The sequence below is a fragment of the Molothrus ater genome, chromosome 13 (assembly GCF_012460135.2).
Source record: "Molothrus ater isolate BHLD 08-10-18 breed brown headed cowbird chromosome 13, BPBGC_Mater_1.1, whole genome shotgun sequence".
In the NCBI taxonomy this organism is placed as follows: domain Eukaryota; kingdom Metazoa; phylum Chordata; class Aves; order Passeriformes; family Icteridae; genus Molothrus; species Molothrus ater.
The window spans coordinates 17,207,178-17,229,209 of NC_050490.2; the positions used below are offsets into that span (position 1 = coordinate 17,207,178).

At 43.7% G+C, this 22,032-nt stretch overlaps 1 protein-coding gene across 1 annotated transcript in view; it reads right to left on the reverse strand.

The window, feature by feature from the left end:
- ADAMTS17 (ADAM metallopeptidase with thrombospondin type 1 motif 17) overlaps positions 1-22,032 on the reverse strand; it is a 155,989-nt gene that overhangs the window by 35,369 nt on the left and 98,588 nt on the right. The window contains exons 15-18 of the mRNA XM_036389977.1: positions 17,727-17,847; positions 10,226-10,306; positions 5,484-5,641; positions 1,478-1,637 (exon numbers count right to left, since the gene is read on the reverse strand). Of these exons, the coding sequence (XP_036245870.1) occupies positions 1,478-1,637; positions 5,484-5,641; positions 10,226-10,306; positions 17,727-17,847 (520 nt within the window). The remainder of the gene's footprint in view (positions 1-1,477; positions 1,638-5,483; positions 5,642-10,225; positions 10,307-17,726; positions 17,848-22,032) is intronic.

The following is a 22,032-nucleotide window of genomic DNA, read 5'->3' on the forward strand; positions in this document are numbered from 1 at the left end:
AAGTCACACAACCTCCCAGCCCCTGCTAAGGTGACTGATAATGACAGGACAGCTGCCTCCTGCTGCTCCCCGGGCAGGAAATCGGGATGAAAAGGACTGACCGAGGTTCAAGAGTCATAAACTGAGCTTGTTCATATTTCACAAAGAGAAAATAAAGCCACCAAAACAAATTATTTCTCATCTCCAGCTCCTCCAGATATACTGCTTTAAAATCCTTGTGGCAGGAGCATCTCAGGAGGAGTCAGCATTTCTCACATAAGCTGTGCACCAGGAGTTTCCTTCATGCAGTGTGGCCCTCAGGGTTCAGCCTTCCACTGAGTGGCATCAGGAAAGCTGTGCCACAGGGAGCATGACAGTGACCAGATGTGACAAGGAAAGTGCTACTCCTGCTCTGTGTGACTTTGCCTCACTGCTAATTTTGGTTTCTCAGGTTTGTTTTCTAACCCCTGAGGCTGCGTCAGATTGAGTTTATTCACCATCTGCAGCTGAAAATAAAAAATAACTCACATTCTGCTAATAAAAAATATGCAAACAACTGTATGGAAAGGAAAAAGGCCTTCCCAGCTTGGATAAGTAGCAAAAGCATTGAACAACTAAAATAAAAGACCAATTATCAAGCTAGTACTGGTGGGAACCATGCTGGAAGACACTGATTTGATTCAAATTTATAACAGGCCTACAACAAAAATCAGAAGAGTCACAAGTAATTTTTTCCCCCTCATGTGAGGGTTTAATGGCTTAAAAATTATTATTTTAATGCACTAGTAAAAGTGTCTATTCCAAAGTTAGTCCTATTTACAGAAAAAAAATCAGTAATTTCAGTGCACTGAGGGCAGTGAGCCTGTAAATGTGAAGATGAGCTCTTTCCTCCTGTCATGTCACATCATAAATAACTGAGTCTGCTGGTGCAGACAGACTCAACGATCTGTTTTCCTCAGGGAACAGCCTCCTTCTTCCAGCACTGCAAATGCAATGGACAGTGTCTGACAAAGCAGTCTCTGCTTCCACAGCACCAGCTCCCCCAGGGCTGCAGCAGATCTGTCTGGGCACATCCAGGGATGCTCTGGGAAGGGAGCTTTGCCACGTGCTCCTGGATGGGAGCATCTGATGCAGATCTCCAGGAGCTGTCCCAGCAGCACTGCCCTGCTCCATCCCTGGGAGGGAATGGCCTTTCCCTGAGCATGCCAGGACACCTGTGAGATCCTGCTCCAGGAATGTGGTGGGGGCTGGAGGTTGGGGCTGCACACAGAATCCAGGTGCAGCTCCAGCCCGCAGTGACAGAGCAGTGTCCCTGCCAAAAGGCTGGCTGGAAATTAACTGTGGGGACAGGGATCAGAGCAGGGAGAGCTGGTGAGAATGAGCTTTCACTGAATTCATTATAGCAAAGTCCATTTTCATGGCCAATTTCCACCTCTCCTGTGGCTGGAGGCTGCAAACACCACCCAGGGATTCCCACCAAGCTTCCTGGTGTCCCTACCTCCTCCACACTGCACACTGCATCCTTCCCATCCACTGTGTGTCCAGATGTACAAGGAGTCCTGTTGCTTTTCTGGCTCACTTCTGTTTTCAGCAGTATAGTTTACAGGGATGGTGTATTCATAATGAATTCCATAATTCTGGTCGTGGAATAACAGCACCTGGTTCGGCAGGAAAAGAGAGGCTGTTGCAACACACTGGAGCTGGGAGAGCCAACAGGCTGAGATAGCACTGCTGGAAATGCTGGCTCAGGAAAAAAAATCCCTAAAATATAAACACCTTGTGAAAGGCAACCAAATCTTTATCTAGAAAACTTAGATTGCAACAGTACTGGTAAAACAGGGCAACTGCAGGAGCAAGAACTGCTTATGATTTGTGAATATTTAAAGCAGCACAGGGATGTCTAAAGCTGGAATTCAAGGCATAACTTGCAGCCTTGTATGTGATCAGAGGGACAATAGCTATTCAAAGAAAAAAACAACAGGAAGGATTAAATCAGCACTTTTCATATACCAACTATTTTAAAAAGCATCTAGAGTTAAACATCTGAAAGAACAAGGTGATGCTTCTCAGAGCAAAAACAACTGCTGCACAAAAAGTCCCTTGTCTCCTGGTGAATGTGGCACTCAAGGCAAACATGACTATTCCTGCTGACAAGCTGGAGCAGCAGGGTTGTATGTCTCAGAAAACTGGATAACCAGCAAAAGCCATATCATACAGCTTCTGGTAACATATATTTTCATCCCTGCACATTGCTAGAGGAAGGTGAAACCTGTTTCCAACAGCAGGCTATTTCCTATGGAACCACTTGTGATGTCTCTGGTGTTATTACTCCAAAATTCCCTGACTGTTAACAAAGGAACAGAGAAAAATGTTTATGTCTTCACCATAGGCAGATGAGAGTACTGGTCCTGTTTTGATTTACATGTTGGACTTCATTTGGCTCTCAGTTTCCCTGGCTTGAGTCAGAACTGATTGGAAGATATCCCATGGAGAACAGGGTCCATGGAACCTGAGTTACCACAGTATTAACAAATGCCATGGAAGTACTACTGTAATGTTCATGATGTGGCTTTAAACCTACTTATACTTATTATCCCATGATCTGAGCAGCATCAAACAGGTGAATTGTGCTGGCTTTTGTCACCTACTGAAACAGGAGCAATGCCTTATCAAATAAAGGCTCTCATAAGTGGGGCAAGCAGCTGCCTGTTTGAAAAAAGACAAATCTGCAAATGCTATTATCCCCCAACAATAATTGTTTCCCCTTCAGATTTGCACAATCATTCCTACTTAACCAATAATCTCACTAAAGCTGTCAGGAGCTCGTTTAACCACACAAATGTGCTGAAAGAAGGGGTCCTGGCAGCCTGTGCTGTGAACACTGAGGGGGCTCCACAAACTCAGCACCCATGAGCTGCTCTGCACAGGACAGAACCCTGGGCAGATGAGCCTCTCCCAGAGGATGTGGGGAACAAAGACATGATTTTGCTTCAGCTACAGAGTCACTTCCAGGACTGAATACCAGGTTGAAACCAGCCAGCCATCATTACAATTTCAAAGATCACTGTTGGTTTTTTTTTAAACACAATTCAAACGCCAGGCAGGCAGAGGCAGAGAGCTTGAGCTCTGACCTGGCTTTCCTGAAGTGCAGGAGATATGAATTCCTGTTCTAGAGAACTGATCAGTCAGCCTTCTCTAAAGCCCCCTTCTGCTCTGGGAGTGTTTGGTTGTCCTCTGCTGCACAAGGAGGACTAGAACAGGCCTACTTACACAAACACCAGTTTCTCCAAGAAATACACACACAGCAATGCACTTGGAGACATGCCTCAAGTATTAAAAACCAGCTCCTAAAAAGAAATCCTTATTATCTCAATATGGGTGCGAGACCAGTGAATCTAAAGGCCCATATGAAACCAATTTCATGCAATTTCGTAGCCATATATAATTGGGGGGTGTGTGTATGTGTGTATAATTGGTTTCAAATGCAGGTCACAATGGATTGACTGAAGCTTCTGGCTCTTTGTCAGTCCAGTGTATTCCACCACTGTTTGAACAACAGTTTTCTATTTAGAGGGAACTGGTAACCATCCCGCCTTTCTTGTGTTGAAAGAATGAAACCCACCACCCTATATCAGGGAAAAGATTTGTATCTGATTCGAAGCAAAGACTTCATGTGTGCTTTGTTTACCACTGGCAGTGATTTAAAACCACATGTTTTTTAATGGTCTGGTAATTTTTACATTCCTCATTTTTAATCATTCCTCTGAAGGAAGGTGAAGAAGGAACATTTCCTCTGCTTATGTCTGCTGAAAGGGCCTGTCTGTATCTGGACAGGACACTCATGGAGAAGCTCAAAATCACTCCTATGTTAGCTACTTACTCCTTAAAGAAGGGGAACTGAGCATTTCTTTAAAACCAAAGATCTGCTGATGCTGAGGTTCACAAAATGCCAATATCAGATTTTACTGCAGTGGACCTCAACCAAGCAATGCCCCGGAAGGTTCCAGGAGCTGCCAAAGGAACTCTGCACAGCATCTTCCCAAACGGTACCTGTGCAACTCCTGTTTCTCACATGAGCTTGGGAAGACCTTGGCAGTACAAGGTACTTTGTTAGAATCCTGGTTTCAGGAGGGAAGGCTTGTGTTAAGGCCAAAGTCCAGAAGAAGCTGATGTTTCTGATGGTGAAGAGGGTGTAATACACCTGTAATACACCTCCTTTGAGTGGGCACACCCAGGACTACACGGGTGAGCCAGGAAGGTGCTGGTGTGCCCAACCCTGCGCCTCTGACTACTCCAGCTGTAACTTCTTTGAATCCAGCATTACACTGGTCTGTGAGCCTGTAAACTCACCCATCTGTCTGAGAAAGCAAAGACAAAACCCCTCATGTCCCTGTGCAGCAGATTTTGACACAAAGAAGGTACTGACAAAGTGGATATTACTGTCAGCTTTTTGTGTGTGTGGAAAGTTCAGGCATCTTTGGAGCTTTTCAAACTGTGTCAGGAAGTGTTGCATAATGAACACCAGCAAGCCAAAAAAATCAGGTGAGGGAAGACAGAGAATGCTGATTTTTAGCAGTGCTTACAGATAGTCTTCAGAGAACAAACATGGCAAAAAGTCACAAGGAGAAGAAAGAGCACAGAAAAAAATGGAATAGAATAAAAAAGTTACAGGAAACAATGAAAAAACGAATATACTTTCTATGCAAACCTTGCTACAGAACCTGTAAAGCTTTCTGCAGACTTTTAAACAGGAACAGATATACGAGACAGGAATTATTACAGCTGTCTCACAAATACAAATATTAAGGTTACACCAGCATTAAGGGACTGGCCAATGGGTCACCCTGTCACCCACCAGTGACAGCTCTGGGACCACAGTCCTGCTCTTCTCACCCCTGTGGACTTCTCATTCATGTTCAGCCACATGGCTGTTCATAAAATACCAAGCTGAGTTAACAGAAGGGCTATGCTGAACATTAGGAAAAAATGTCAAAAAACACCTTAAACTACATACAATTGAAACAACAATACAGAGAAAACAAAGAACATTTCTGTGTGTAATTAAGTCATTACTTAGATTCAAATTCACATATATCATCTGTGCATGCTAGATCTGCACCTCTTCTGTAAGAGAACAGTACTTAAACACAGAATACATTCTGGCATAAGATGAAAAGACATTTCAGCAAATATGCTTTTATGTGTGTGATCAGGTATGTCCAAGAAATAATTCAGGTCCTTGGGAACCTACATCCCCTAGAATGGACCGGTCTGTGACACGTTACAGGGGTTTCCTGCAGTGGACATGAGCTGAATGAACACTGCCTGTTCTCCCAGGATGGAGCATCACTTTTTGAGTGGGGAGCTGGGCTTCTCCAGCCCCTGCAATGCTGCAAAAGAACACTGTGGTGAGGAAGCAAACAATCAAAATTTAACTTTCAGCTAGGATATAAACCCTTTCTGTTGCATCACTTAAGAAACACAAACAAAGGATATAAAGTTACCATCAAGTGCAGTGGTATTTTAGTTGGTCCTTTGGCAGAGATTTTCTCCCACAGCCCCCTTCGCACGTACCGGACAGTGGTGCCTGCGATCTGAAACTCACCAGGAAGCTCAATTTTCCAGTCGCTGTTAATGGATCTCTTACTGGAATCTTTTAAAGCTGCAATGAATCAAACACCGCGGAATGAAATGCGAGCAAATTTGTAATTACAATACAGACTACTGAGCCTTTGTCTCAAGGCACCTCAAGCACAAGATGCAGAAACCTTGTAATGGATGTGAGTTTAAAAGGATAAAACCTCCTCCATTTTTAAAAGGCCCATTGTGATGTTTCTAACTTGGATATATTCTGTACTTCAGTTGATGAAGGTATTTTGAAGAATTAACATAAGATTCATAGATCATTTATCTCTACACTCTCCTTTCAAATGCAACAAGACAAATCTGCAATTTAGTTTCCAAGCAGAATTTTCTTTCAGTTTCCAGATTTTGAGACCACATTTTCCTAAACTTTCCTTGAGGAAAAGATCAATCAAATCTTTGTCAATACACACGTGAAGATTTGCAAATGGAAAATACAACTGATGCTGTGTTTGTGTGTGCTCCATAACCAAGCATTGAAAAAATTAACATTCAGCTGTCACAGCTGTAAAGAGAAGTCAAGTCACAAAGCAGGGGCTGGGCAAAATGTGAACTTGGCCACCCTCTTTTCACCCTCTTTTCAGGGTCCAAGTGCTGGACACAAATGCATAAGGTCAGGTGTTGTAGGGTCACACCCATCCTGTGCCTTTGTGCCTCACTAAGGTAAACATGGAAAGCTTAACTTCAGAAGAAAGATGAATATTGAGAAGAAAAGATTCTTGGAAGTTGTGTGTCCTTTCTTCCAGCCTAACTACTTCATCAGGATCACTGATGTCCTTCAAACACTCAAAGACAGCTCCAGCCATAACGGCATCACATTACTGTTGACTCATCAGTGGAGGCTGATTTAGGGATTGATGTGTTTTCTGTGTTAGAAGGGAAGCAGAGTTATCCAGATGTTGGTGTGATGCACTGAGGGAAGAGAAAATTGGCAGACCCTGCTGCAGCAGAAAGTGCCAGGCCCCTTTGTGGAGATCCAGTCACTGTGATCAAATCTGCCCTGACAGCAGACAGACAGAATATCTCACATGTTACTGGGCTTCCTTAGTTCAAGGTTAACTGTGTCTTTTGGCTAAGCCTTTAACAAGATGTTTTTTTAACCTCTAGCATCTTATGCCTATTTTATTCTCTTCCAGTAAAGAACTTTGCTCTCACTTAACTGAGTGTGTTGCAAGTGAATAGGAAATCTCCTATTGTCATCCCTTTGGACCAAGCCTCCATTGCCAGCAAACCCTCCTGGGTGTGCTTAGGATATATATATATGTATATATAATTTGTGATGTCTGAACTCTGGGGGAATCTGGAGCCAGTGGAGGTCATAATGTTCTCTGCATCTACACTGGGAATCCTGGAAAAAGGTGGATATCTGTCCTGCTGCACACAACCTTCCTGACAGCTCTCCAAGTCCCATCAGAGGCTCCAAAATCAGGGTGAAGGGGAACTGAAGTGGGAGAGTATTTTTTCTGAGGAAAGTTTCCCCTGGCACACAGCTCAGGGTTAAGATGGTGCCCTGGCATTTGCATGCTGCAGCAATGTGTCTCTCCCTGTGGCTCACTTCTCTTTCTGCTTTGTTCCTCAGTTTACAAAGTACCTTCTGCAAGCTGCAGACACAATTCTGAAGCAGGATTGCTTTCCTCTGCCAAGACCTAGTGGCTTCCAGGCAGATCAAAGCTGTGGGTGAGATAAAACTATCTCCAAGCAGCATGGCTGACTAGGAAAGATAGCCCAGCATGTGCTCCAAACTGTCTAAGAGGTTGAGTGACTCAAGTCATGCTTTGGTTCCAGCTCACCCTCAAAGGGAGATAATTTGCTGATGAAAACCAATGTTTCATCTTTGTGAACCTCTTTTCTGGGCAGGGTTTGATTTTGATTGCTGCAGGCACTGCTCCCTTAGTGGCTGAGGAGATGCAGAGTTTGGAAACAGACCTGTTCCCAAAGGTGCTCCTCGAGGATTGCAGGAATTGCACTGGGGACTGAGCAGAGCACTTAAGCCCAAGTGTTTTCATTGCTGTTTGCCTTCATTACCCCATCAGCAAGATCACTGCTGCAGCTACAAAACCTTCCATGTCTCAGACACAGGGAACTCCAATGGCTTTTGTCACACACAACCACTGGCTGTGTGCCCAGCCCCAGAGGTGACAGGACTAAATTCAAACTCGTACAGTAGAAGAGCAGGAGGAATAGGAACCCCAGCAACAACCTGTAACTTCTGTTTTTCTTGTTGGCTGGAAGGCAGGAACTGACCAATCAACTTCTAAACCTGGCATCTAGTCAGATCTTTATTTCCACCTTGGGTCTCTCCAGCTTGCTTCCCAGCCTGTGGACACAAACTGCCCAGGCATTTCCTGTTCAAGGTGGTTTTTGAGAGTTACAGCCAGCCAAGGCAGCCAGCGTGGGCTGCCTGTAGGTGGAGGGAAATTCTTCAGGCACTGCTCCCAGCACATGGAATAATGATTCCAAATTATGCTGGGCTTCTTTCCAGAATGTTGTACCTGGTTCTGAGTAGAAATAGGACCTGATTGGACTCAGCTTTGTCAGTGCTATTGAAATAGAAAATCTTCCACACTCAGATCTGAATTTAAGAGTGACTGGGACATTTTTCTTGGTCATCTTTATTGCCCTATGGAACCCCCTGCTGCTATTCTTCATCTCAGTTCAGCAAGGCATTGGGTATCTTTTCTTTGTGTCGAGTGTTCCTTGAAAGAGAAAACCCTGGAAAGCTTAGAGAGGTTCTCCTGGCTCCTGACCATGAACCAAAGAGCTGAAAGCACTAAAAGCTTTAAAAGAGCCAGATTTTTATCTATCTTTATGTGATGCAAACAGGGCCAGCTCCTGCTCTCAAAAACACACAATCCTAATCTTCACCACCCAGTGGGGAACCATCTGCTTTAGTCAAGGTTATGTTGTCCCAGGGAAGGGAGTTTCTAACTCATGTAAGACTCTCAGTGCTCTGCTATCTGCCAAAGCCCAAATACCCTGTGCAAACCCCACCAAGACAAACAAAAAGGCTGGTTTCCAGAAGGCAGAGCACTTGCAAAACCCAAAGAAACACTGGCTCCTATTATTCCACCAGGCTTTGCTATGTCAAACATCTCATGTGTAGGCGGGATCCTCTGGCTAAAGCATTATGGAAATAGGAGCAGTGGTGATATTCCTTCCTACCAAGAAGTGGCACAAATGCCAATGGTTTTGATCAAAGGGCAACTGAATGACATAATCTGCCCTCCTTTTTTCCTCTGGATCTGGAGTGAAAGAGAACAAAAGCATCTTTCCCAGTGATATTGCCAACTGCAGCAACATCTCAAGACAGAAAATCAGTAGCACTAGAGCTGAAACCCTGACACAGCCACCATGCAAACGTTTTCAGCAGCATCCGATATTCTGGTGCTGGATATTAACATCTCCTTTTGGCTGGAGATGAAGAATTATAATCAAAAGATGTGGAAATCAGAGACCAAGGTCTGAGCTTTGTCCTGACTCCCTGAATAGCCATGAGCAAGTTGAAACACCTCAGTTTCCTCTTCACAAACAAGAGAGTGACAAGTTCTGCAATCCTCTCAGAGTTCCTTCCTCTCTGGAAGCAATTCCATGGCCATGCAGCTCTGGGACCATGTTGGGGGTTTTTTGGATCTTGGGCAATTTTCTCTGAAGCCTCTGCTCTGCCACTGGCTTCCTGTATAAATTCACGGCTAATGGAGCATTTCTGTGACCTGGACTCCCTACAAGTAGATGGGGATAAAACCCCTTATCTAATATCTAGTAATGACAGAGAAGGAAATGCCTCAAACATTGCAGAGAAGAGGCAGAAGACCAGACTGACAGATCCTCAGTGTAACTGACTGGCTGCACTTTACAAATGCCATTCTGACCTTTAATTTATGCAATGAGTAACTGAACAACAAATTCATTGACAGACTCTGCCCTACAACAACCTCACATGCAAATCTTACCCATCAGCCATGTCTAAACCTTCTTTTCCCAATAGGAAAAGGAGGAGAGATGCCTGTTCCCCTCTAAAGGAATGCAGAAGTAGAAATGACAAAAGGATTAAACAAATTTTTTTGCCTGATAAAATAGAGGCAAGTGGACTAGAGGCTGCAGCCAAGCCCATCTCAGAATGCAGGATCAGGTCTTGGGTACAGCATCCAGTGAAAATGTGCTGCTGTAGGAAATGGCAGCAGGTTACTGAGGGATATCAGCTACCCTGTCCTGCCTCTGCTTCAGACTGAGCTGGGCGCCTTCCTACCAGTACCTCTGCCATTCCCCTCTCTAAACACACTGTTCTCTTCCCCACTCCCTCCTGAAGTGCTGTGTGCTCCTGGCAGCCCTGTGCAAACCACTGCCAAATTCTGCTCAGGAACTCTTCTGTCTGTATATAAAAGTACTCTCTGGTCCTTCCAGGTTGCACAGGGCCTGTAAGTGTCACATACTATCACATCACAAACATCATGAAACCAAGCCACAAAAGCAGACATTGCAGCAAGACTCAAATCACCAGCCCCTCCCTGGCAGCAACAAACCTTACAGGTCCCTTAGAGAAGGGTCATTTTTAAAAGAAAACAGCTGAATTTTAATAAAAACATTTTTTCTTTTGTCTTTTTACCCAGAAAGCTGTGAGCAGGTTTGTCCTCAACCACTCTGATCCGCCGGGCACCCGCAGGGATCACAGCGGCTTCGATGTAACCTAGAGCAACAAAAAAGGGGTGAATAAAGGCAGGGCCAGCCAGGAGCAGCCATCCCACATTTCCCTGAGAAAAACTCAACTCCAGGCTGGGGACTGAGTGAGAAACACTCCAAATGAGACCCCTGTGCTGGCAGCCAGTTGTCACTGCTGTCACAGGCGTGGTCATGACTAACATTTCAGCAAAAATGCATGAGTGCTGCTCAGCTGCGACTTCAGCCTTGTTAATTAGCTCTAATTAGATCTGCACCCTTCGAATCACCCTGGTTTTCCTGCAGTACTGGCAGGGATGCATGAGAACACTGCAAAGTGTGACTGTCAGGAGCAACACTGCACAGAACAGACATGTGAAATGATGTTTCCAAAAGATGCTCCTGCTTTGTCTTCCCTGTCAAGGCTGTGGTGTCAGAAAGGACTCACTTCTACAAAACGTTTTGATGATGCTAAAACTGAACAGAGGGAATTAGCGGAAAAAATGAGGGAAAAAGTTTGTTTTTATTTACATTTCAGCTCTGTACAAAAATTCTGGAGGAGATAAAGATCTCCTTGCACTGGGCTGCTGAAAATTCAACAGCTCAGATTTAACGCAATAACAGAGCTGGAAGTTTCTCCAGGACTGACCACTGGCCAACTCTAAACAATTTTTCAAAGACCAATTTTGACTTACAGAATACAGTAGGAATAAGCAGGAGCTACAAGGAAATGCAGCCTCTTTTCCCCCACTATGGAGACACGTGGAGTTACAGACTTGCTCCATGGGGTGGAAGCGGTGCCTTTAAATAATAAAGCAGAGGAACAGCAGGGCCCATTTCAAAGAGCCAGGCAGAGTTTTTCCACTGGCTTCAATGGACTTTGAATCAGGCCTCTGTAGATGACACTAATCTCATCACAACCATGACTTGATTCCTTCTAATTGGCCACCCAGTTTACTTTGCAGTTTATCACTTGGCACCTTTTTGGGGTTATTGCTGTCCTCTTTCTTTTAGATGTTAAGCAGCTTATCCTGTATGTTCCCTCATCCACTTTTCTTGCTTTAAATGGCTCTGTGAAGCTGTTGTGTGTCAGTGATGCCTTTATGGGAATTGTGGGCTGTCTTGAGCAATGGGCTGGAGAAGTGCTGGCACAGGGAGCAGCGATTCCTTTAGCACTTAGCAGTGTTCAGGGAGCTATTTTAGGGATAAAAGTGTAGCCCTGCTTTTGCTGTGCTGATACAGGGAGGACTCCAAGGAGTATGGTGACAGTCTCTTGCACCTCAGGACTAAGTGATTCTCCTTCCATTGTGACATGGAGTGAGACAGATTTGGGGTCTCAGATGGTGGATTCATTTCCTGAATATTTATTTCATGAGTAAAGCTTGAGTTCTTGGCTTTCATCAGGTGCAGAAGGTGGGCAGCTGACTTGGGCCAGACAGGCTCTCTCTTTCCCTGATTTGTTGTATCTGAATGACACTTTCATCTCACCCTTTAGCTCAATTCTCTTTGCACTTTTTATTCTTCAATTACTTCTCCCTTACTCAGGATATGTCAGAAGTGGTCACTCATCCCTTGCAGGAAAACCAGAGAGAGGGGCAGCAGAGCTCAGACCTTGTCTGTGCACAGAAGCCAGAGCAGAGGCTCTCCCAGCTGCTGTTCCAGCCTGGGTTTCACCAGGAAAAATCATTACTTCCAGGGTTAATTTTACAAAGGCAATACGGAAATCTGTTATGAAATCAGAGCAAACAGATGTTGGGCTTTATCCTAGACATTGCCAGGAGTTGGTTTTTCATCAGCTGAGATACCAAATCACAGTCAATACAGTCAGATATCAAATATCCTCACTGCATCCCACGCAGCTGCATGTAAACCCAACCAACAGCTACTCAAGACATGAACACACAGCAAAAGTGTGACCAGTGACCAGTCACAAGGAAATAGCTCCTGATACACCCTGAACACCCCTGTTAGGAAGCCAGTTTGGAACATGCCCAAGTTTCAGGAAATTTAAAGTACCTACTAGGGGACTATTTACTTATTTAGTTTTTAAACCAGATACAAATGCCCAGAGCTAAATCATGCCGGGGTTGGAGACAAAGTTACTCTGAATTTAGTGGAAGGCAGTCACTAAGTTCAGTGAACTCTGGGTCTGTCCCCTGACCCAGCAGCAGCCAGGAGTGTGTCACCTGCTTTAGAGGTGAGCAAGCTCTGGAGCTGTGCTGGAGGCTCAGCTCAAGCCATTAAACACACTCATTTCATCACTGTGCCATGAGAGAAACACCACGTGGAAAGGTGATTTTTATGTTACATTTTACAATAGTCAAGTGTGAGCTATTAATAGAGTATTAGTTCTGGAGACTGTTTGGTTTGGTCTCACACCAGATTTTTTCTCCTTGTGTAATTTCTAATCCTGATTGGTGGCTTTGGGGGGCTGCACTCACAGCTCCTGAATAAAAAGAAACACACTGTGTTATCTCACTGTGCCACAAACCTGACTGCTGACCTTCACTCTCCCGTTAGAGAATTCCCAAATGCTTTGCAGGGGTTTGGATCTGGCCTGTCCTCTCAGAGGTGAAGCAGAACCCTTGGGCATGTCCCACCAGGAGCACCTGGACACTCATTCATTACCTCCAGCGATGTTGGGTGAGTTAGTGGTCGAATTCTGCTGCAAACAGACTGGATATCACTCATGCATATTTGCCACAGGTACAAACTTGGATCATCTCCACCACTCCACTCTGGTCCTCAGAGCTGGTGGGAGGCTTGTGGTCACAGATTCCTGATCTTTGACTGCACCAGGAAACACCTCCGGTGTTTTCCAGGCACATTTTATTAAGCAAACCGTAACTGCAGATTGCCAGAAAGATTATCAAGTGTCAGCTGGAATGACCAAAAAAAGTCTCAGAGTTGGCAGTCAAGGACTCTCAAAGCTCTGTTAGGTCTAAGGATAATTGTCTGCAAGGCCAGGGTTTGCAAGGTTGGTCTTAAAGTTCATCTTTAAATGAGGAACTGGTTAAAGACTGATGAGATTTGGCAACTATCAGGCAGTATTTTTAGTAATTTCACCCATAAATCAGCGTGTTAAGATGAAGCTTTGAAAATACAACAGGAGAACTTCATTATTTGATAATTTATAGCGCTGCATGCAGTATACTCCACCTTGGGAACAGTTACTTTGGCACACACCAATCTTTCTGGATAATCTGCATTACATCAGTGTCTCAGGAATGTAAGACTGTGATTGAAGCAAATCCTAGATACAAATTTTATGGTATAACTCGTATTAGGAGAGACACCAGAACAAAGAGGTGGCTTTGTCATCAAGGAGATTAATATGTGAACAGTGGCTACTGTATCTTCAATTAAATGCTGGAGAGATTTGCAAGAGGAAAGCAGCCCACACAGAAAAATCCATTGTTAGCCATTGTTATTACTCCCAAAAAGAACAGAAAGTTTAGTGTGAACTTCAGAATGTCACTGATCTACTGCAAAACTCTTCTGGTTCACACTGCAGTGAAAGACGGACCCAGAGGTGAAGGACAAATGATCCCATGGCTGAAAGTAGCAACCCCTGGGCACTGCAGCTTCCTATCTTATCCCTGTACACACCAAAATCAGGTGTGAGAAGGTCAACAGTGCCCAGCCCATTACCAAACCTCCCAAAAGTGCTTTGAACAAAGATCTCGGGGTAGAAGCCAAGGAGATCAGGCTGTCCTGCCTACCTGCCAGCCAAGGCCAGCAAAGCTCCCATGGTATTTCAGGGATAGGCATCAGCTGAGACTCCATCTCCTTCCCACCTTGCAGCTTTTGCTGATTGCTACTTGTTGCAGTGGAGTGCAAATTATGCGTCTGTTTCCTGAATAGCTGTGATAATTCTCCTTTGCTTTTAGCTTGAGAATAAATCCTGCATTGGCACCAGTCCACTTCCAGCCATGGGATAGCTCAGTTGTAAGAAAATAATTTCTCTGAAGAGCCATGGATGAATTTCAAAGCCTCCTACTATTGCTGCAAAGTTGGTAACTGGGATTTCTAACTCGCATGTTCTGATGAAACACCCATAAGAGATCTCTGAGTTAAAGATTAGGTAGAGTTCTATTTTCTTGTAATTTACATGTGCACCCTATTGATAAAAAAAGATATTTTTGTGTTGGCTAAAGATGCTCCCAGAGCAGCACGACAGCACTACTGTTCAAAATTCTTTTAGTAAGTGCTGGACAAACAGCATATGCAATAAAACCTCTACTTTTCTACCATCTTAAAAAGAAAAATTCCTAGCAAAGGTGTACTTTTCCAAAATGACAGTTACAACAACTGGCATATCTCACCTTATTAGATTCTGCCATTAAAAAAGAAAATCCAAACATCTGTGGTCATTCTTTTGAATTATAACCATAAATTATTTTGAATCACAATAATAAATGAAAATCTTGATGTGGCTGAGAAAAATCAGGAGAGACAGATCCAGGTCTCTGAGCATTACAGGCACAACCTTGGGGAAGTTGTCAGTGATAAATCAGCTCCCCAACAGACAGGAGTCCAAGAGCTGTCCTTCATTTCTAGGTCCCCTTTACAGTGGCAGAGTGACAGAGCTGGACTTCAAAACAACTCTGTGTTTGGTTTTGAAAAATTATTTTGTAGAAATAGGTACAAGGCATGCTGCCAGTCGAAAGGAAACCTCAGTCTAAACAGTGCATTCAGCTGGCCTGCTGAAGACAGCCAGCTGCACACAAGTGTATGAGATGTCTAGCATCATAAATTAAGGCTTTTGACCTCCTCTCCAGCAGAAAAATGGGGTCCATTTCCAGTTGGATCACCCTGGATCACAGGTGCTAGGAGCTGAACTGCTGGATCTCCTACAAGGCACTTTGAATGTTCCACCATCTTTCCCACCAGGGTGGCAGAACCTCTGTGATATTAAAGTTGGGGAAAAAAAAGAAATAGACCTGGTTCTTTTTGCTTGGTGCATGAAAATTTGGCTTCCTTTCCACAGATATGTTCCCTAAAAGGAAAGGATCTGCATTCTATCTCTGACAAGGCAAGTGAAACAGTAAAAGGACTTGAAGTTTATCCACGGCTTTTGATACCAAATTTCCCCATCTAATCCGACAAAATGAAGATAAAGGACCAACACCAAAGGATTTCACCGACACCCACTGACACTGCAAACAGCATTCAAGTATCTTACACGAGAAACACTTGGGAACAGCCTTTGCCTTTGCCATCACACATGTGGAAACCTTCTTACAATGACTATTGGTTACTAAGAAACAGAAAGGAGTTGGCAGGGGTTTAGTTCAGTTCACAGGGCTCCACAACATCATTTGCAATCACAGGACACAGAGGGACCAATCCTGCAAGCAGAGGAGTCCTATGGGCAGAGCCAAGGCTCAAGGCTGCAGCTGCAATTCCCCAAACAGATACCACTCCAAAACAATCAATGTATTGATGTTTGAAGTCTATCCTCTTTTGAAATAATAAATCAGCACACTGGACTCAGGGTCTTGGCCTTGACTTGGAATGCAGCCAGGTGGTGAGGATTTGCCACTGAACTGTGCCATCATTTACACACCCAAACCTTGAAGTTGTTATCAGCAGAATATTGCGGATCTTTCTTTGCTCCAGCTTCCATCAAATTTTTGCACATTTTTGCTTAAATGTCAATTAAAAATAAAAAGCTTTTTTTCCCTTGAGTAATGCCACGTTCACTTGTGATACCCAGACCTGGAGCTTTGCTTACTGCATGAAATTCAGTGGGTTCATCTGAGGACCTGATTCTGCAAAACAGCATGTGAGCAGAAATGGACGGAAGCACACATAAAATGTAATTGACTTTCAAAATTAAATTAAAAATAAAACAAAACACCTAATAAATGGTTATGAGGTTATACTGGTAAAAACAATTATCTTCTAGATTACGTGAGATGGCTAAAGGTGGAAACATTGCACTGACAAAGCAACACTTTGACAGGTTTGTGTGTCTGAGATGATCAGCAGAGAATCTGAATGCTTGAACACTGCCCATGAGTCATCAGGAATTCTTTCTGATTAGGTTCCAGGGCACTGGGGGTGAAAACCTCCTGCAGAGTCCTGGCAGCCAGTTAAGGCTGAAGCTGCTCTGCTCCTACAGCCTTGTAAAGTCACCACCTCAAGCAGGCCGTGTAGCTGGAAACGGGTGCAACCTCCTGGCAATGACCCAGAAATTTTGTATTTATCTGCACAAGATGTTTTGTAGACTCATTGGAAAAAAGATAGCTACTCTTCAGCAGCATGTAAGAAATCCATGAAAGCTGTATGAGCTGCCACAGAAATGGAGAATAGATGGGGTTTTTTCAATGGAAATGAGGAACTTTTCCCACCACTTGCATCAAATGCAAAAGGCTTGGTGTAAGTGGGTGGAAAATAATTGGGACAAAAGAGTCAAAGGCACTAATGCAGGAAACCATTCAACAGGCTGGCCAAGCACACAGATGTACTCCAGAGAGATGTGGTGCAGGTGGGAAATCTACCTGCATCTCACAGGAGGTGACAGATTCCAGCTGGCCCCACAGGTGAGGAGGAGGAGGTGCAGAGGAAGAGGTCAGTGAACAAAATCAGAGCCTCAGACTTCAGAGCTGAGACCTGGACTAAAGGGAGCTGCTAAGCACTGCTGCTGCTTTAGCCACTAAATTGAAATGTGTGCTTAGAGGGGATTTTCATGTGCTTTGTGGAACTCAGCCCTGGAGCAGCACTTTGAATGTATTTCTCCATACAGAAATGCCAGTTCTGTATACACTGAAGGGGAAATAATTTTTTTTCTGGACAATTGTTTCCTCCTGGAGCAGCTTCCAAGTTCTGGACATGGCTTTCCCTCCCTTTGGCTAATAAGGGTGTGTGATAACAGGGTTCTCAGAAGTGTAGTACAGAAAGCCTGGAACAAAGGCTAATTCAAACACCAAGCTGTACATACATTAATGTTTAACAAGAAAGGGAAAAGTCTTATATCCTATACTGGATATTTTTGCTGGCAGGGAATCAGTAAAAATATTCAGAGGGGAGTGCACTGCTCTTTCCTTTAGCTGAGATATTCTGATTATAACATGAATCATCTACAACATGCAACATGCATCATTCTGAGACCTCAAAGATGGTGCTGAAATCCAACTTCCCTCCCACTGGGAAAGATTCTGTGATTTTGTCTCCTATTTAAAATCACCAGCATCAGTAGCATTCAGAATGAGAAACACAACTTCAGCCTGAATTTCAGGCAGAGGCAGTGGCTGGTGTCTGGGCGACCGAGTAAGAAGCAGATGGGATATCACAGCTGAAGTGAGTTGGGGTTTGTTTTATGCTCCTTAGGAGCTCCCTAGAGCTGTTTTGGCTAGGTGACTCCAGTGCTATCCAAGAGGAAGAGCTGTTACTGCTGCCCCAACTCTCCTCCAGCAAGCAGGAGAACCAGACCGAGTGCTACTCACCCATGCCCTTGGTGTGGTTGAAGTCTCCTTTCACCACCTTGCAGGTTTTCCCGTCTCCACTGCAGATCCCACATCGATCCTCTTTGGCAGCTGAGCCAATGATCCCATCACAGCCAATTTTCTAATGACAACAACCAGAGACCCCCATTACTTTGTTGGCAAGGTCAGAGCATCTCTAAACAATGAGGTCAAGACTAAGATTGACATCTGACTGAAAACCTGAATGGGGAGAAAACATTCAACTCTTAATTAAACTTTTGAAATATCTGAAAAAAGACCTCATTAATCAGATGACTCAAGATACCTGAAATGAAAGAGTAGCTCAGTGGAAGCAGATCAGTTCCATATCTGGCCAATTTCTACCACAAGATTGCCTATGCAATTATGAAATTTTCCACATGCTTGCACTGTATTAAGAATCAACATTCAGTTGAAAAATAAATTATAGAATCTAACAGTTTCACCTAAAGCTTCACTAGAAATGGTGTTTTCATAATTTTCTATACATACCTATTTTTTTTTCCAATGAAACCTACAGTTCTGCTTCCACACAAGGGAAGAGTCACAATATTCTTCCTGTAGCTATGGGAATTATCACCATAATCTTCGTTATTCACAAAGCATTCATGGGTTATGATGGTGAACATTCCACTCTTGTAGATCTTGAGGCTGACAACACTGTCATTAATCTACATAAATGAATCTTGTATTCTGTCCATGCAAGACCCTTAAATTGATCAGCAATTCACTCCTAAAACATAAATTTCTACTGAAAAAAGCCTTGTCATTATGCAAGTTATTAGTAGAGATTGCACTATTAAAAATTAGTTTAAGATTTATTCTGCATAGATAAACAGTTTCTTGGCAAATGAGTAGCAGGACTGTCACTAGTAAGACTTATTTGACTGAGGCTATTGGGTCTCTCCCTTCTTTGCCTTCCTGTGATGAAGCCAGAGGAAAGTTGGAGAGATATCTTAGGGAACAATCAAAACAACAAACATTTTGAAAAATAGGGTAAGCAGGGAAATATTAAGAGAACTCAGGCTGTTTATCTGAGCCTGGCTGTGTGTAAGCAATTCAATTTGGATCAGAATTCCAACATTCCCCTTGTTTCAGAAGACCCTGGCCACTGCCTCAGTCCAGATGTATTTCAGGGATCAAAGATTGCCAGTGTTCCACTGTGTGCTGATGCAGAGCTTGTCTGGGTAGATCATTAGGGACAGATATGCTGAGAGAGGGTGATCATCCTGAACACATACCAGGGAAATGCTGCTCATTAACTGGCACAGCACCTACACTGGTGCACAGGAACAGCAGGAAAAAACTGTATAAATGCATAAATGGGAGTTAAAAGAAGGAGGAAGAAGATTGTGGATTTTTTGGCAGTTGCAATTCTCAAGCCTGAACTTCACGCCCATGTCCAACAAATAATTTTGGGATATTGAACGTGATTCTGCCCCCAGAACAGAAGGATGTCCCAGCAGTTCTCCTTCCAGGAAAATCAGGATGATTTATTAATGGGGTTGCTGAAAGGCAGCTGGAAATGAACGCCTGCCTGCCACCCTGCTGAGATACTGGAAAGGCTGTGTTTAATTTAAGGCTCTGGTGCTATCTTTTATTGTGCTGCATTGTTATTAGCACTATGTGAGCACACAGATGAATAAAGGGAACATAATGAGTGTTGAACCACACTTATTCCCAGAGCTACATGAGGAGTCTGTAGGACTCTAACAGGGAGGGAAAGAATGGGGAGTTGGCAATCACATGCTTTGTATTTACGCTAGAGCTTCCCAGATAATGGAAACCAGTGGGAGCCAGCAAAGCTTGAGAAGGCTGGGTCCCCTCATCTGAGACTGGGGTTCAAGACAAGCCCTTTCCTCACACCTTTACTTGCTCACTGACACCCTTCCACTTGAGAGGCTCTTGAGAGGCATGGAGCGAACCCACTGAATCCACAAAAGTAACTCCCAATACCTTTGCTGGTTTTTACCTTTCATCTTCACCCTGTTCCCTGTGAGTGAAGGAACTGGGAATGGCCCTTGCACCCTCCTCTTCAAGGGCACCATTGCTCCCATTCACACGGCAAACTTTTCCCTCAATGCAGGCCCTGAGACTTAAGGCTTCCATCACGTTTGGGCCAGGAAATGGCTTCTTACAAAGGAATATCTCTAAGAGAATAAAACACTTTTTTCCATGGCTTCAAGATGAAAACTGGTGCATTCTTGCTACTTTATGGGGGAAAAATACCTTGGAAGCACTTTAGTGTTGTCTACATAAACATTAGAGCCTGTTCCCCTCTCCCCAAGCCTTCCAATAATTTCCAAACTGAAAGTGCATTTAGTAAGAGTACATTTAATAACGGTACATAAGGAAACAGCTTTGGGTAAGATCTGACAGTGGATTCCAAAAGCTGCAAAGTCATTTAGAAACACATTGCAGTGACCACCTTGGTCACTCTGATCCTTTGAGAACTCTCCACATGGAAAATACTCTTAAAACCACCACCATGGCCACTCTTAAAACAAGTGGATCAGTGGATCAGAGGGGAAGAGACAGGACTGGAAGGGCAGAACACAGTGGCTGGGTGTGAGAGCCCCTGAGACTCCAGCACTGGCAGTGTGTACATCAGCAGTTTCCCACTGACAACATGCTCTGTGTATTACACTGCCCATCCTTTAACTACAGAGCTGTCCTCAGCCTGCAGAAAGCTTTCCACAATGTGAAAGCTTAATTAACCACATGCAAAGGGAAAATTCCAAGTTTCACTGCTCAAAAGTCAAGTTTTTACAGTGCAGAAAGAATCCCTTAAAACCTAATAGTTCAATAGTTCAAGGGAGTTGTTTGATCTTTGCCATCTCTCATTGGTTTTGTGTTACTTCCTGTCCACTCCAACCAATCAAGGTAAGGGGATTAATTAAATTAAGAAGCAGAAAGGGAAAGCTTTACATTCTGAAGAAAGAAAGACCCTGTAAATAACAATAACATCCCATGTGTTTTCTGACCCAAGAGTTATCCTGCAGATGAGCAGACTGAGCCCATCGACCAGCCCATCCAGCAATTGCTGGATACTTTCAGTTCCATCAGTCTTGAATGGACTGGTGAGAAGGGAAGCAGCTTTAAAACATGGGAATGCTGGTAAGAAACATGAAAATAAGTCTTTTAGGGCTTCAAGTCCTCAGCATGGACAGTCAGAAATGTGTCCACAGGTTTCTTGAAGCTCTTCCACCCAGGCAGTCTCCTGCTCTGATACCACATTTTGGAACTAGACACCGACCTTTAAATTGGCAGGTAACTGCACGTTTGCTGAGCCAAAGGCCTGAAATTAATTCTCTTTAAGCTGATATCTCCATCCACCCTTCCTTCTCTCCCTCCCCCTTCTTCTCATTTTTATAATTAAACATCTGAAAGTACTGCTTGTTGGGTGGTATTTCCAGCTTCAGTCATAGCTGGCTCCAGCATAGGAAAACTCTTCTCTTTTGAATACATATCACTTGGATTCTTCTGTGTGAACTATTCTCTGTATTGCTTGGGTATTTTTTAATGATATTTTTATTTGTATTTTCAATGGCTGTGAAAGAGCTCAATTGATACAGCTTGTGAGGGTATGTTTTGCTACATAAACACAATTATTTTTGTTATATACACCCACTCTGTGCAAGAAATGACATTGTAGGCTCACAAAACTGTAATGCTTCCCATATGCTGAACTAACTGGCTGTCTCAATGGATCAAATATAAATATTGATGCAACATGTGCCACTTTACAAATTAATCATGTACAGAGCAGGCTGGTTATGACAGATTCATCTACACTGCCAATTCCTTCTGTCCATAATATCCAATGCCATTGATACCTCCAGGGATGGACCACATGAAACAGGAATGTACAGATGTGAGCAAGTGACATTCAGATCTGAGGGGAAGAGAATTCTTATGTCATTGTTTTAAACACATCTGCCCCTGTGGAGGGTTGTGGGGGCTGTCAGGGCTGGGTGAGGTGAGTCTGGGTCCCTGATCAAACAGTTCCTCTCTGAGTTACTCCAATTTCTGTTCCACAACAAGTTTTGTGCTAGGGGTTGGAGTCCCTGTAGGAATTAGTTCAGCAAATATCTTCCTGTCATTTCCCAAGCCTTCAGATTTTGTCTGAATCAGAGCAGCTCTGCTGGATCAGGAGTTAGACACATCCTATTTTAAATCAGCATTATCTCTTCTGCATTAGATCTGCAATGTCATCTGCCATTGACTTTGTGCTTAGATCCCTCAGCAGCTCATGGCGGTGTTAGACACAATAATTTATGATTTTTCA